The sequence below is a fragment of the Megalopta genalis genome, chromosome 4 (genome assembly GCF_051020955.1).
Source record: "Megalopta genalis isolate 19385.01 chromosome 4, iyMegGena1_principal, whole genome shotgun sequence".
Lineage (NCBI taxonomy): Eukaryota > Metazoa > Arthropoda > Insecta > Hymenoptera > Halictidae > Megalopta > Megalopta genalis.
Window position 1 is genome coordinate 31,992,979 of NC_135016.1, and position 13,556 is coordinate 32,006,534.

The window sequence follows — 13,556 nt, forward strand, 5'->3', positions numbered from 1 at the left end:
AGTGCCACGCAGTACTTTCTAGTTAAGTTTATAGCGCTTGGTTAAATTAGTAATGCCCTGAAAAGTGTCTAAATCATCGTACAAATTCTCATAATTCATTGCGAGTATATTTTACGAAAATATTTACCAAAAAATTCCTCTTATACACGTTGATTTAATTAAGTGTACGGCCTAGTTGAAGGCACAGCAATATAATAGGATTAATTACTGTCGCCGATGAATGGTGACGTCATCAACACTGCTCCAATGTCCTCGCCGTCTTTGGTATGGTTGAACGTGTGGGTCAGCCATATGGGCCCACTCGCCTGTGGTACCCATTATGGTAGTTCTACTGTATATCATTGACTCACGCAACTTTTGAACTTAAAATATTGCTTGCACAAAAACTATTCAAAATGGAAACTTTCTTCTTGACCTGCCCGTACGATATTGCGCAAAATTAGCTAATATCACCTATGTATAGTTATAAACTTTCTATACGAATTAACATTTAGTATAAATGTGCAATCTACGGATTTTATGTATTTATGAAAAATGTAAGCAATCAACCAGTAAACAGATTAGAAGTATTCGATTAGATTAGAAGTATATCGAAGACTATCAATATATTACTTTCTATCTGATAAAATTGCGAGGAAAAGAAACTTTCTTTCCTACTTGTTTCTACATTCTCAGTTTACTTAGAATCCCGCAGACAACCTGATTTTGGTTTGATTAACTTACACAGCCTACGATCACGGTGAGTCAGACTAGAGATTTTTTTATGACGTAAAATGCAGGCCCAACAAATTATTTCTGTCGTAAAACCGCAATTTAAACGTTAACAACATGACATGCGCAACAACTAGGCATTTGAACACCTTTTTAAAAGAAATAACATTCTTAAAGTTGTACCAAATTACGTGAATCGTTTAAGATGTTATAGGGGGTGGTTTACTAAACGATGTTCAACAAAAATTTTGCAGACATTGCAATTTCTTGGAACGCTGAAAAGATTATTCGATCCTAAAAATATTGTTTCGTTCGAAAAGATGTTGAAACAGTTTCGTGAATCACTGTACATATTGGACCGAAACCCATCCTTGGCTGTCTCGGACTGGTTTGAAAATTTTCTTACTGGTTTCCACGTTCTCGGTTTACATAGAGCTCCGCAGACAACCCCATTTTGGCATTGATTTACACGGACCGCGACCATGAGGAGGACAGCTCGTATTCGGAGCGGCGCCACGAGCTCGCCCACCCTCTGTCTGACGCCCTTCCTCTCTTCGGCAACCCTTCGCACAGGCGCGTGCTTGCTTCGTGACGTAGTCAGGGAAAGTACTGTCAAGGGTGCCCTCGTGCGTCGAATGCGGGTTAGTGGGGCACGGACGTCGCGACGCCGAGCGTCGACGTCGCTCTCCTATTGCCAGCTCGATCCTCCCGGACACGTCTTCTGCCCGGAAACTTTTATAGAAGATGCTTCTCCGGTATCGCTTATCCAGGCCAGTGAAATATCCGAAATTAGTGTAATTTTTCTTTATAAAACTACCCATGGGACACGTGGAGGACCGCAAAAATGGCTATGATCAGATGTTGCTTCGAGACAGAAGTGCCGGACGTCTTCGAGTCTGTCATACAGAAGTGCACTGACCCTGGCTGTGAGTACAAATCATGTTTTAATTATTGTTCATATTTTAAGCGCTGTCGTTGATCTTGAAGATTGTGCTAAGCAAAGATCGTTAATTATGGTTTGAAGCTTTGTATACGAGTATCACGTTGAAGCAGATGTTAATAGTGTTATAAGCGTAGACCTTTATGGGAATTTTCATTTCGACAGATTAGTATGCGCAAAACTTCTCTTTCACCGTGTTTGACTTTATTTTACGCATTTGCGGTTGCCATAAATTCATGGAGATCCGCAGTCTAGTTATTAGGTTACCTAATAAGGTAGACACACTTCTGTAGATTTCCCTGAATATATCTGTACATCCACGGAATTTATTTAGTACATAGGATAATTGTGTGAAAATTTGTATTCGAAAGATAACAATCGGTCATATGTTAATAGTTGAAAAATATACGGTGTCCTTGGTGCAAACTAGATCAATTGTTTCTTCGTTTTAAAGTGGAGATAAATCTTACACACGATTTGTAACAGGTGCACGTGTGTGTGTGCTTAACGGTTTTGCAGTTTCAACAATTTGGACAAACTCGCAAAATGATGTAGTTAAACACAATTTTCTTTCCGTCTAATTTGAAGTTTAAGTTCGGATTTGATGTGTGGCAATTAGTAATATCACATGTCGCTGTCGTACATTCGTTATATATTGTTTACCGTATAATTAAACTGCCATAATTGCTAATATCTAAGTTGCCGAGTTGAGAATACCGTCTAAACATGTCCTATGTAGCTGCCACGTGGTATTGTGCGAACAGACGGATATTATTGATTTCTGAAGCCGTGTGGTTAACATCCGAAATATCTTGCGTTATTCTACTTCGGTTGGCGGACAATCTCCTTAAATGCCATGAACGTTACATTACACAAAAGCAAATACATTTACTGTCATTTGTATTCCAGATAGACATTGATAAACATATAAAAGAAACTAGTTTTGCTCGAATATGTTTAATATTTGCAACATGTTTTACAAAATATAAACAAATAACGCTCATATTTACACACTTTCTTTTAATACCATCATGTGAACTTTTTTTTCACATTTAATTTATCTTTCAGTTAATCATCTTAAGAATACTTGTCGTGATGCTGCGTATTAATATCTTACAGCAGTAAAAGCATAAAATTTCAAATAATTGACTATTAAAAATACTATCTCTCTCTCTGTAAACGGTGAGTAAATTTCCGAAATTATTATTTTGAGGATAATCAAAATTAAATAAAACTCGATGATTGAGAAAAGTGAATGGTGACGCCATCTAATAGTAACATATGAGTCTCTCATATAAATGAAATAACTCGGATTTTTTTTTAATTCATATTTACATGGGAGAAATTGTTATTGCAGACGCATACTCTGTAAACAGCTACCAGACAGTTAGGTATATTACTATATCTTGTTTATGATTTGACAATAAGAATGTAAAAATTTATAGGAAAACAAGTAGTAAATGCCAACTGTAATATAAGTTATTCTTGACTAACCGAAAATCCAGAATAACTAAAATTGAGAATTGAAATTTGTAATATTTTTTATTGTACACGCCATCGCCAATGATTTACAGATAAAGTTGCTAAAAAGAATAAATCCATAGTGCCATCTATGTAAAATGTTTTGAAACTATTTGAATAACTTCGGTAGTAGATGGTGCCATCGTTCATTTTTCGTATATATTTTGTTATTTTATGAAATATTTAATTATTATGCAAAGCCGGCTATTAATACTTTGATAATAATAACTGTCTATAGATAAATTTTGAATATCTGGTAGACAAATTAAGAATATAGCATGTTAGTATCAAGGTGCGGCTTTAGTAGTTCAAAATTGCACTCCATTGATAATATCAGTCGATCGAAGTCTTCTTGTCTTCTCGTGTGTATTGTAGTGGCTGGAACCTGTCGAAATGTTTGGTAAATATTATAATTCCATTTTAACACTGGTAACTTGTTTGTAAAACAAACAATCTTTTTGATTTTATGTCATCGATGACTGTCGAGTGTTCTACACAATTTACAGCGTTCCGCATCATATTTATTACATTCTCTTTCAATTGTCATTAGGTTGTTGCTGGTGTTGTTCTGCATTACGACCACGATATAAAAGACTCGTTGACAATATTTTTCCAGTGAATCCACAGGTAAACTTCATTATTATTTATCTATTATACAGGTAGTTTCACAACTTTCACTCATCTATTTTAAAAAAGAAATTAAAAGTTGATATTTTTTCTTGTTATATAATTCGTCTCGTATATGTACAGCTACGTATATCAAACTAATATCAACAGCATTGACAGTTCTATATAAGCTCGAGCACACGCAAGTATATTACAATTATTTCAATATTTGTTAAGAAATAATATCTTGTTCTAATTATTATTTATGAAACAGAAACATATATATGTGATTTATGTAAATTATATGCATTTATCATTTTTTATTATTATGACAATGAAATAATAATTCAAAATTATTATTTCTAAACGTTGTATCATAATAATTTATATATATATTTTTTATAACTAGGATGGCTTAGTCAAGAATAACATGGAAAAATTGACCTTTTATTCATTAAGTAGTCCTGAAAAACTAGATAGAATCGGAGAGTATTTATTTCAAAGAGCTTCCAGAGATATTTACAGGTATAATATCAGTGATATAAATAGTAGAGAATTATGTAAATCGATCTTGTAATGGCTAAAAGTGCATACTCATATGATTGATACGAGTCCTTGTTTAGTATATTACAGACTAGTCATAAAAATAATTATATGTCTCTAGATGTATTATATGTCTTTTAGTCTTCGGTAATATGACATTTTTCTATTTCTTTTCACATTTAAGTAATAACATTAATACAATTATCTATGCATTAATAGGAGGAGAAATGGATTTGTTGTTATTGCTATGGAAGCAATGGATATTCTTTTACTAGCGTGTCATGCCCAAACATTAAATTTATTTGTTGAAAGTTTTTTAAAAATGATACAGAAGTTGTTGGAATCAACGGATCCAGAGTTACAAATATTAGCAACACAATCTGTAAGTTTCAATAACTGCTATTATGCGCTGATATGTTTGTTCAAATTAAATGTGTTACTATGATTTATATTATTATTATCTTTTTCTGATGCATAAAATAATTATATTTTTGACATCTTTGAATTCAGTTGAACAAACTCCTGGCTTCTTCTAGTTTGTCCGATTTGCCAACATCGAGCAAGATACGCCGTCTTATCACACACGTTACGATTTCTTTGTATCAAAGTACTCTGCAATGTGCCACTCCAATAACGATGACCCTGCGATCCGTAAGCAAATACAACTTGCAGGAATTCAAGGATTACAGGCATGATTTTCTATATTACTTTTATCATGTAACAAATATATTTCTTACATATTTTACACTTAATTCTATCTTTAATAATTTGATAGATCAGTGAGTGAAAACTTTGAAACTAATTAATAGTTTAAAAATTTTGGTATAGGGTGTCGTAAGGAAGACACTTTCAGATGACTTAGTTGAAAACATATGGGAACCTGTTCACATGGATAAAATAGTTCCTTCGTTATTGTATAATATGCAAAATTCGAGGTAATATATTCAAGGGAGTGTGAGATGTATTTAATTCCATTTTGTTCTTAAATTATGATGCTACATTTACAAGTTTGTTCTGGTAGGTATTCTACTAAAGAAGATGCAACACCAGACAATCCAACAGAAGAACGAACTGATCCACCACAATTTGCAGAAACGTGTATGAGAGAACTTGTTGGACGAGCATCGTTTGGTCACATTCGATGTGTTATTAGACCAGTGTTAAGGTATATAAATGCTTTTATTTTAATTGTCGTTTGTTTTCATATTTTTTACTGTAGCAATAACTTATTTACGTAGATATTAAAAAGATAATATTTATTTGCAGACACTTAGATAATCATCAATTATGGGTTCCCAATTATTTTGCAATTCATACGTTCAGAATAATTATGTTTTCCATTCAGGTTAGTAGAAATATATTTAGTCACACAAATACATATAAAGTGAATGTGTGAAATCATTAATATATTTGTTTTAGTCTCAATATTCTTATACAGTTGTAGAGGCACTAATGAATCATCTTGATGATCATTCGAAATCATCCCCGAAAATTCGAACAAGTATCGCAGATACTTTATCTAAAATTATTTCAATCGCAGCCGGTGAAAGCGTTGGTAAATTTCATTGCATCAAATAGAACACAAATATTATTTAAAATGTATCTACGACTTCGTCTGAACCATTTCTTTAATACAAAATTTCTTTCAAGGTCCTTCTGTTTTGGAAATAATAAATTCCCTGCTAACACATCTTCGAATTAGTGTAACAAGAAATCAGTCGTCTAGCAGTGATGAACAATTGTATCAGGAAGCCCTTATTAATGGTTTGGGAGAATTTGCAAATCATCTTCCGGATTATCAAAAGATAGAAATTATGATGTTTATTATGAGCAAAGTTCCATACAGCCAACCAGATCGTGCAGTTTCAGTTGGTAAAGGAGACGTATTGCTCCAAAGCATTCTTCTAAAATCTCTTTTAAAAGTAATTAATACGTCAGAATAATAACAAAATTCATGATTTAGTGTATCTTAATTTCTAAATACTATTTTATTTGTTCCCAGGTTGGCACAAAATATCAAACTATACATTTGAATACGACATTCCCACAGAGCTTTTTGGAACCATTATTAAGAATGTCGCTCGCAGCAGACGCTGAAATGCGACTTTTGGTACAAAAGATTCTTCATACTTTAATCGACAGACATTTAAACATTATGAAACTTGCAAAGCCTACGTAAGTTATTTTTAATCTACCTAAAAAGATTTCATTTCTGCGATTGGCTATTATTATTATGTATTATTATGTATCTGTTAAACAGAGTGAACATCGCGCTTCTTGATCTGACTATTGAGAAAGCATCCAGACCAGATGTAATTTTCATTCGTAAACACGGCCCTGAAATTTATTTAGCGTTATACGAATCATTAGAACTGGCGAGTAATACAGTCGAGAATGTGGAGTCTATATATACAACATTAGCCTTACTTGCTGTAGAATTAGCTTCGGAAGAAACTGTGTTGGAACTATTAAGATTAGTATTGAGTCTTCAAGATTTAGCTTTAACAAGTGGTCAAATCAGTATTTCGCTCAAATTTAACTTGCATAGTATTGTCATCAGCTTATTGGTATTGATTTCTTATGTTTGTAATATTACTTCGCTCATGGATTATACAAACAAAGTAAGTTACAATGTATTTAATGCATCAATACGTTTATAATAGATGTCCACTCTCTAATGTTATTTGAACATTTTAAGATCGTGGAAGCACGTCGAAAAGAAGCACCACATCTTTTACCCGATTTGCAGTCCCAATATGATCCAGGTTTATTATCTAGATTAGCACCAGCTTTATTAGTTGATCAAACTGTTTTAAGCGAATGTTTGAAAGGAGCAGGCCTCGATAGTGGGAAACTGCAACAAGGATCTGGTTACAGCAGTACTTCTTTACAACATCGGTATTATTAGCATTATTTTTAATTTACCTGCTGTTTTTTTGAACTGTTCTAAGTTATAATGATATGTTAATCAACTGTCCTTAGACATTCATGGGTTGATAGTGCTGGACGAAATTCGTTAGCTGACATAAACTCAGGTGGTACAGAATTAGATAGTGGTGGCTCATCCCCTGGAGTTCAAAAGGTACGTTAATTTTACTTGTATATTCTAACATACTTTCTATCTTTTACTCATTTCATCAACACTTACATGTTATAGAAGTTACCAGGCGAAGAGTTAACTTTCGAAAGCATGAAGAGGATCCTAACGGAGAATAATAATAACCATGTAATGGAAGAAGAAAAACGATTACAACTGTCGAACTTCTTTAGAAATGCACCATTCCAAGATTTGGTGTCGAAAACTCAACCAAAGGTATGAATATGTATATTTGATTAATATAATAGAACAATGTCTTGTGTGTTTATAAAATATATGAATTATTGTCAACATTTTGAATAATTTTGCAGCATGACGTTCTCCAAAGTAAATTATCAGAAATATTTAACACGTTAGCTGTCGATCCTCGTAATACATCCCAACCAGGTGGACCACCGACAGATACCAAACCAAGTCAAGCGCCAGCTTATGAAATACATTTCCCAGAATTGTTTGTTTATTAAACCAGTATATGCCTATGTAATTATGGACAAGTTATACGCTATAGCAATTATTACATGCCAACAATAATTTATATTATTTATATATTTATATGGAGTGTTCATAGAAATGTTCTTTTTACACATAGTGCATTTTGATAACTTCAACGCGTATACAGAATTATAACATAAATGTATATATTTATTTGTAGTTGCATTGAAAGTATGGACAACTATCCTTACAACGGTTCAGTTTAACTAATGTGTAATAAGCATTATCTCGATTTTTTTTACATAATTTGTATAAATACTTTAAGTAAAGCGGGAAGTGTAATTCTCAATTACATAGTTGTAATTTATGATATTGCATACTTAGTGACGCGCAATTCGTGCTGTGTTTATATTTACGTGACCTGCATAAAATAACACTGCTGATTAATTTCGGCGTTGCTGACATTACTGATAAACCGACTACTAACACACCGAAATATTTTATCGAGAAAACTTGCTTTGCTGCACATCACTGACGTGAATTGTACAAACTGTATCAAAATTGTAGATGATGAGGTTGTAAAAATGTTAGATATTCATATACATTGTAATTAAAACAAATCAAGCTTGTTCGAAACCGTTAAGCATTTTCTCGGAGAATATATGTTAATTGTGGACTAATAAATACATTCAGAAATCAAAACAAGACAATTTATTGAATTTTTGCATGTAAAGGTCCATCTATTACAATATCAGTACAATCATTCTTCTTTGCATTATTGCAAGATTTTATACAAAATATCCAGGTGATTGTTTACCAAGTACTAAGTAATTGGAATGAACACAGATGTCAGATTATATATCAAACGTTTTAAGATTTATTTAATTCAATTACTCATAATAAGAATGCTATAGATTAGCATTTCATTGAGTAATGTAAAGGGATAATCTTATCAAGGCATGAAAGAATACAAGAAGTATTCACATATTCCGTATCAACCGGTCCTTGGGTGTTTGTGTACAATTGTAGTTTATAGCTTATATAATCGTGCAATAGTGGAACACAAAGTTAATGTCTGAAATTTTTCTTTCATTCTTATGAGCAATCGAATTAAGGTTAGTATGTAAAACATACCACTCGTACAATGACTACTTAAGGTAATGCAATTTGAAGCGTTTAATTATCAGTGGTTCTGATGTGTGTAGTCAATTCAGTATACCCTGGAAAAACTCTTCAAGGCTCCACCTTCAACAACTCCACATCAAAGATAAGAACAGCATTTGGTGGAATAGTGTGTCTTTGTCAAGGAGAATATAACAAAATATACTTTATGTACAATAAATTAAAAAGTTGATGTTAAAGTAAATAGTTTAAAGTATTAAAGGATGATGAATCTGTTGATGTATTTTCATCAAATATTAATAAATAGTAATGATTTTACGAATTACGTAAATGAATTTTTAAACATTTACCGTACTTGTAATCTGTGTTTCTCGAAAGAACATATTTGGAATATATTCATGGTCATAATAGGTAACCACTCTAGTCTGTGTGAATAGAGCTATTATAACTATAAACAGTCCCTATCCAAAGGAACAAATAAAAATATAATAGTATATATTATACTATAAATATGTACTTTATATTAAAGGATATACTCCAGGATGTCCTCGGCTACCATAGGCAAAGTCTGGTGTGCAAGTTAACCTAGCACGCTCTCCGACACACATTAGAGCAACTCCGTGGTCCCACCCTTTAATAACTTCTCCTTTACCTATTTTGAATTTAAATGGCACCCCACGGTCCCTGCTAGAGTCAAACTTTTTTCCATTGTCCAAGGTACCTATTGAACATTTAACATTTTAAAATTTTTATAGAAATTACTTTTTCAATATGCAAATAATTTTACTTTTAAACGATTTGTAGATTTATAAAATTATAGAACACTTTGAACTATAATTTTATGGCGTGCTTGACCACAAGCAGTTATACAACTATTTATACAAGACGTTCAATAATTTATTTTTATTCCCGATATTCATTCCAGAACATTAAAAAAAGATATTGATTATTTATGCAGTTTATTTTCAACATACGACTCGATATGCAGATTCTGATAAACACGTTTACCTACCTGTATAGTGAACAACTACAGTCTGTCCTTTTTTCGGATATGTCTGACCTGCACATATGAAACATTATTCAGAGAAATCTAGCATTATAAATGAAAAATACAGATTTAATAAAGTTTTATAGATTCTTCGAACATACTAACAAATGCTCGCAATCACCTTATTTGGAAGAGACCGTAGACGGGACATGCTTTTCATAGAATTTCAGGTTGTAAATAAATCCGCGTTGATGCCACTGCGGCATGTTTTAAGCAAGATACAATTAAAAAGATGTAATCGAAATGAAACGCAATGTAAATAAATGGGAGAATAGATCGAACAGGGAGCAACGAAAATCATAAAAGAAAAGCGAAAGAACGCAGAATATCGAACACAGAATAATTACCATCCCCAGGAGAAATAACTTCTATCTCCACGCCCATGATTACGTATTTTCTGTCACTGCAATCAGTTCTTCTGTGAAGAGACGAGTAAATTTCGTTACACAAAGCCGGGTGGTTTGTACCGGTAAGCAGAATTCACATAAACGTGGTCCTTATGGCTGTAAAAAAACGATGCCAGTCCACTGCTGTTCGTTGAATATATGTAACAAGGTATCCGCAGATACCCTCGGGAAAGAAATTTTAACTAGAAAAGCCGCCGGTAGGTTCGCTAGTATCTCATTACTTCCGGTAACATACAGCGATCAATGTCAACATTTTCAATTGTGGCAAATTTAAACGTTGCTTAGTTTATTCAACTACTTTTTAAAAAATTGGCTTATCGGTTTTTCAATCGAATGTCGTACACGTACTTGCAATGAATTGAATGAAATTTTAAAAGCTGGTTTTTACATATTTTATTATTATTTTCATGTAAAAAATTAATAAAAAGAACAACTCAGTTAAATACAATATTTAATATTGTATGGAATTGTTAATGGATCACAAATTGTACCATATAAGCACATAGTATAAAACATTTTTAAAATAAATAAAAAAGTTCTAACAATTGTATACTTATAAATTATAGATATTTATACAACTTGTTTCGATATGTATATAGAGTGTTCAACAAAAGGTAGAAGAAAATTTATAAAAATCCATATAAGAATTGGTTTTCATGTGCTTCATTAATAATTAAAAATCGCTCTGAATGCTAATTTTCATCTCTTAAATTTTTTCTCTTACCTACTGGCCAACACTCTGTGTATAGATAAATGTATGTATTACAAATTTATCTAAATTGGAATAAATATGTTAATCTAGTATTTAAGGTAAAACGTATAAAATATCTATTTAATAATTAGACAGATTGATCGTACAATTTCACTGGTATAAAGTTGATGCCATATAAGTTATTCCAATGTAACTTAAGAATGAGAAAATGTTAGAAAATAATCTGCACCATAGTTTGAGAACATAAAATTTAGAATCTAAAAGACAACAATAGAACAACTTATAAATGCTTTATCAAGTTATCTTGTATAACTTGGTGTCATAATACTGAGACAAATAGATTTATAGTTCTTTCTTATCTACGTCACGTATTCTTTCTAGCAAGGCTAAAGATATACTTCCTGGTATTCTCTGATGTTCTCTTATTAAATCATTAAGTGCATCGGCGACCTGGAAATTATTTAATGGTACATTACTGTGTTATTGCGACTATCAACTTATTTCAAGCATCTTTTTCTGAAAAACTGTAGTAAATGTTTTTCCACTTTTAGTACCTTTGACTGTAATTCTTCTGGTGTAAGACTGCTGTCATATGGAATTGGTTTACCAACATATGTTGTCAATTTAACTGGAAATCCTCCATAAATAGGTACAAAAGGAAATCTTGTTGCAGCATATATTCTCAACCATATTCTTCTACCCCAACTTACACTTCTAAATGCTTCTCTAACATTTCTTGTAAAGAAAGGTATTATGCACTGTTACAAAAATGTTAACATTTCAAAGCAGTCCGTGTGTAAAAAAAAAGGAGATGTTACAATAAAATAACATACCACTTTGGCATCCAATGCCACTTTAGCAAAACCTACTCGTTTTTTCCACATCAATTCATAATAAGAATCTCCAAATTGAGCTTCATATACACCGCCAGGTGAGATAGCAAGCATGTTACCTTCTTTTAAAATATTAGAACATGTTTGTATAGTACCAGGAATGACCTTTAGCACATCAGATATTATGGACCATCCAGGGCATTTAAATAGAAATCTATCTGCTACTGAATGAATCAATCTTGAGTTTAAAAGTAATACTTTTGCTATGAAATAATAAAGATCTACTGGAATTGCTCCATGATAATATACAAAAAGTACTGGTTTGTCTTTTGGAATATTTTCTAATCCAATGACTTCATAGCCTACAAAAAATATAAGTAGAATCAACTATAACCATATGTTTAATATGTAGCAAGAAAATTATGGCTCCAAATTTTTAACATACCATACCATATCCAACCATGAGCATCCCAAACTGCAGCTACTACATTACGAGCTGCATTTCTCCAATCACTTCCATATGCATTTCTTAATCTAGCTCTATTATAATAAAATATTAAATGTATACATCAAATATTTAATTTATTATACATATTTGAATTGGTAAATACGTACCTATGTAATTTATATACATATAAGATTAATGCTGTTAAATATAATAATACCACAATCACAAGTGGTAATAAAAATGTTATCAATAGTGGCATTAAAAGCCATGATAGCCAAAGCGTAAAATCCACATCAATATATTCAACTAAAAATAATAATTCATACACCAATTATTAATATAAAACATAATAATACAGAATTTATAAATAGACATAAATAAATTAGATCTATAAATGCTACTAAAAACATAAATGGAACGTCTGTATAATTCATTTTTAACAAGTTAAATTAACAATATTTAATATTAAATAACAATTAAAATAACAATATTTAAGAATATGAATAAAATATCATTTTTACCTATAGTATCTTTTAAAATTTTCCGTAGATCGAACATCGTAGAAAACATGTTTAGATTGTGAAAATAAGTGAAAACGGAGTTTTCAACACTTTTAGCACGATTAAATATTTGGTATTGCTTTAAGTACTATCTGCATGTTCATTACCATCACTGTAGAAGTCAAACACTAATATTTGCTGCTGGAAAACCAGCAGCTCTCATTTATATTCTAGAATAATTTCGTCAAACCGTTAATCGCCTTCGTAAAGATTTAAGAAGTTTATACTTTGTCATCCGTTTTTATGACTTAACACTTTGCACAACACTGCATGATTCGTGAATTATTTTAAATATTCAATTATTAATTACAGATTAACCTTATTATTTAATATATAATGTCATTTATGTGTCAATTCATTTAGTCATAATTTAATACAAATAATTACAAATCGAATGAATTGACAAATACCAATTGGTACTATGTGATACGTCACTGTCATCACAAGTTGTTTTATAGCTGACTTCACATATGTCAGATTAGATTTTACATTATAATGTACAGTACATGTAATTTAAATATCATGGACCTGAAGAACGGTGCCTTGATGCAGGGGGTGAGGCCATGAGGGGTCGAG

The 13,556-nt window shown here is 31.8% G+C and overlaps 3 protein-coding genes across 7 annotated transcripts; 1 reads left to right on the plus strand and 2 right to left on the minus strand.

The window, feature by feature from the left end:
• The first annotated feature begins 1,338 nt into the window (after positions 1-1,338).
• stmA (Protein EFR3 homolog stmA) lies at positions 1,339-8,202 on the plus strand. Of its 5 annotated transcripts, XM_076520975.1 has the most exons (18): positions 1,339-1,637; positions 2,720-2,833; positions 3,411-3,572; positions 3,723-3,799; positions 4,188-4,303; positions 4,541-4,703; positions 4,858-5,010; positions 5,150-5,256; positions 5,343-5,486; positions 5,588-5,666; positions 5,741-5,876; positions 5,972-6,243; positions 6,324-6,496; positions 6,582-6,942; positions 7,020-7,219; positions 7,304-7,403; positions 7,479-7,634; positions 7,730-8,202. In XM_076520975.1, exons 3-18 carry the CDS (start codon positions 3,566-3,568, stop codon positions 7,880-7,882), a joined length of 2,397 nt encoding a protein of 798 aa, XP_076377090.1. In that variant the 5' UTR covers positions 1,339-1,637; positions 2,720-2,833; positions 3,411-3,565; the 3' UTR covers positions 7,883-8,202. The 5 variants fall into 5 exon arrangements, with proteins under 5 accessions (XP_076377090.1, XP_076377091.1, XP_076377089.1 ...); XM_076520976.1 differs by having other exon boundaries at positions 2,720-3,572; positions 3,723-3,980; XM_076520974.1 differs by lacking the exons at positions 2,720-2,833; positions 3,411-3,572.
• Positions 8,203-8,546: 344 nt separating this feature from the next.
• On the minus strand, positions 8,547-10,604 carry Fkbp12 (peptidyl-prolyl cis-trans isomerase Fkbp12). The gene is made up of 4 exons (XM_033466780.2): positions 10,368-10,604; positions 9,985-10,032; positions 9,507-9,693; positions 8,547-9,141 (listed from the first exon to the last, which is right to left on the minus strand). Exons 1-4 carry the CDS (start codon positions 10,402-10,404, stop codon positions 9,084-9,086), a joined length of 330 nt encoding a protein of 109 aa, XP_033322671.1. The 5' UTR covers positions 10,405-10,604; the 3' UTR covers positions 8,547-9,083.
• Positions 10,605-10,805: 201 nt separating this feature from the next.
• LOC117218441 (DGAT1/2-independent enzyme synthesizing storage lipids) lies at positions 10,806-13,535 on the minus strand. The gene is made up of 6 exons (XM_076520982.1): positions 12,942-13,535; positions 12,588-12,726; positions 12,418-12,512; positions 11,973-12,334; positions 11,694-11,897; positions 10,806-11,589 (listed from the first exon to the last, which is right to left on the minus strand). The coding sequence occupies exons 1-6, from the start codon at positions 12,988-12,990 to the stop codon at positions 11,482-11,484; spliced, it is 957 nt and encodes a 318-aa protein (XP_076377097.1). The 5' UTR covers positions 12,991-13,535; the 3' UTR covers positions 10,806-11,481.
• Between the last annotated feature and the right edge of the window lie 21 nt (positions 13,536-13,556).

What these genes read in the sequence shown, in the direction of transcription:
- stmA (XM_076520974.1), top strand. Translation starts at nt 1,556, where the DNA reads ATGGCTATGATCAGATGTTGCTTCGAGACAGAAGTGCCGGACGTCTTC. An exon ending in TTTTTCCAGTGAATCCACAG is followed by an intron (nt 3,800 to 4,187) that starts GTAAACTTCATT and finishes TTTTATAACTAG; the next exon opens with GATGGCTTAGTCAAGAATAA. An exon ending in CAGGAATTCAAGGATTACAG is followed by an intron (nt 5,011 to 5,149) that starts GCATGATTTTCT and finishes ATTTTGGTATAG; the next exon opens with GGTGTCGTAAGGAAGACACT.
- Fkbp12 (XM_033466780.2), bottom strand. Translation starts at nt 10,404, where the DNA reads ATGGGCGTGGAGATAGAAGTTATTTCTCCTGGGGATG. An exon ending in TGTAGTTGTTCACTATACAG is followed by an intron (nt 9,694 to 9,984) that starts GTAGGTAAACGT and finishes AATGTTCAATAG; the next exon opens with GTACCTTGGACAATGGAAAA. An exon ending in AGCCGAGGACATCCTGGAGT is followed by an intron (nt 9,142 to 9,506) that starts ATATCCTTTAAT and finishes ACAAAGACACAC; the next exon opens with TATTCCACCAAATGCTGTTC.
- LOC117218441 (XM_076520982.1), bottom strand. Translation starts at nt 12,990, where the DNA reads ATGTTTTCTACGATGTTCGATCTACGGAAAATTTTAAAAGATACTATA. An exon ending in TATGTATATAAATTACATAG is followed by an intron (nt 12,513 to 12,587) that starts GTACGTATTTAC and finishes TTATTATAATAG; the next exon opens with AGCTAGATTAAGAAATGCAT. An exon ending in TCATGGTTGGATATGGTATG is followed by an intron (nt 12,335 to 12,417) that starts GTATGTTAAAAA and finishes TATTTTTTGTAG; the next exon opens with GCTATGAAGTCATTGGATTA.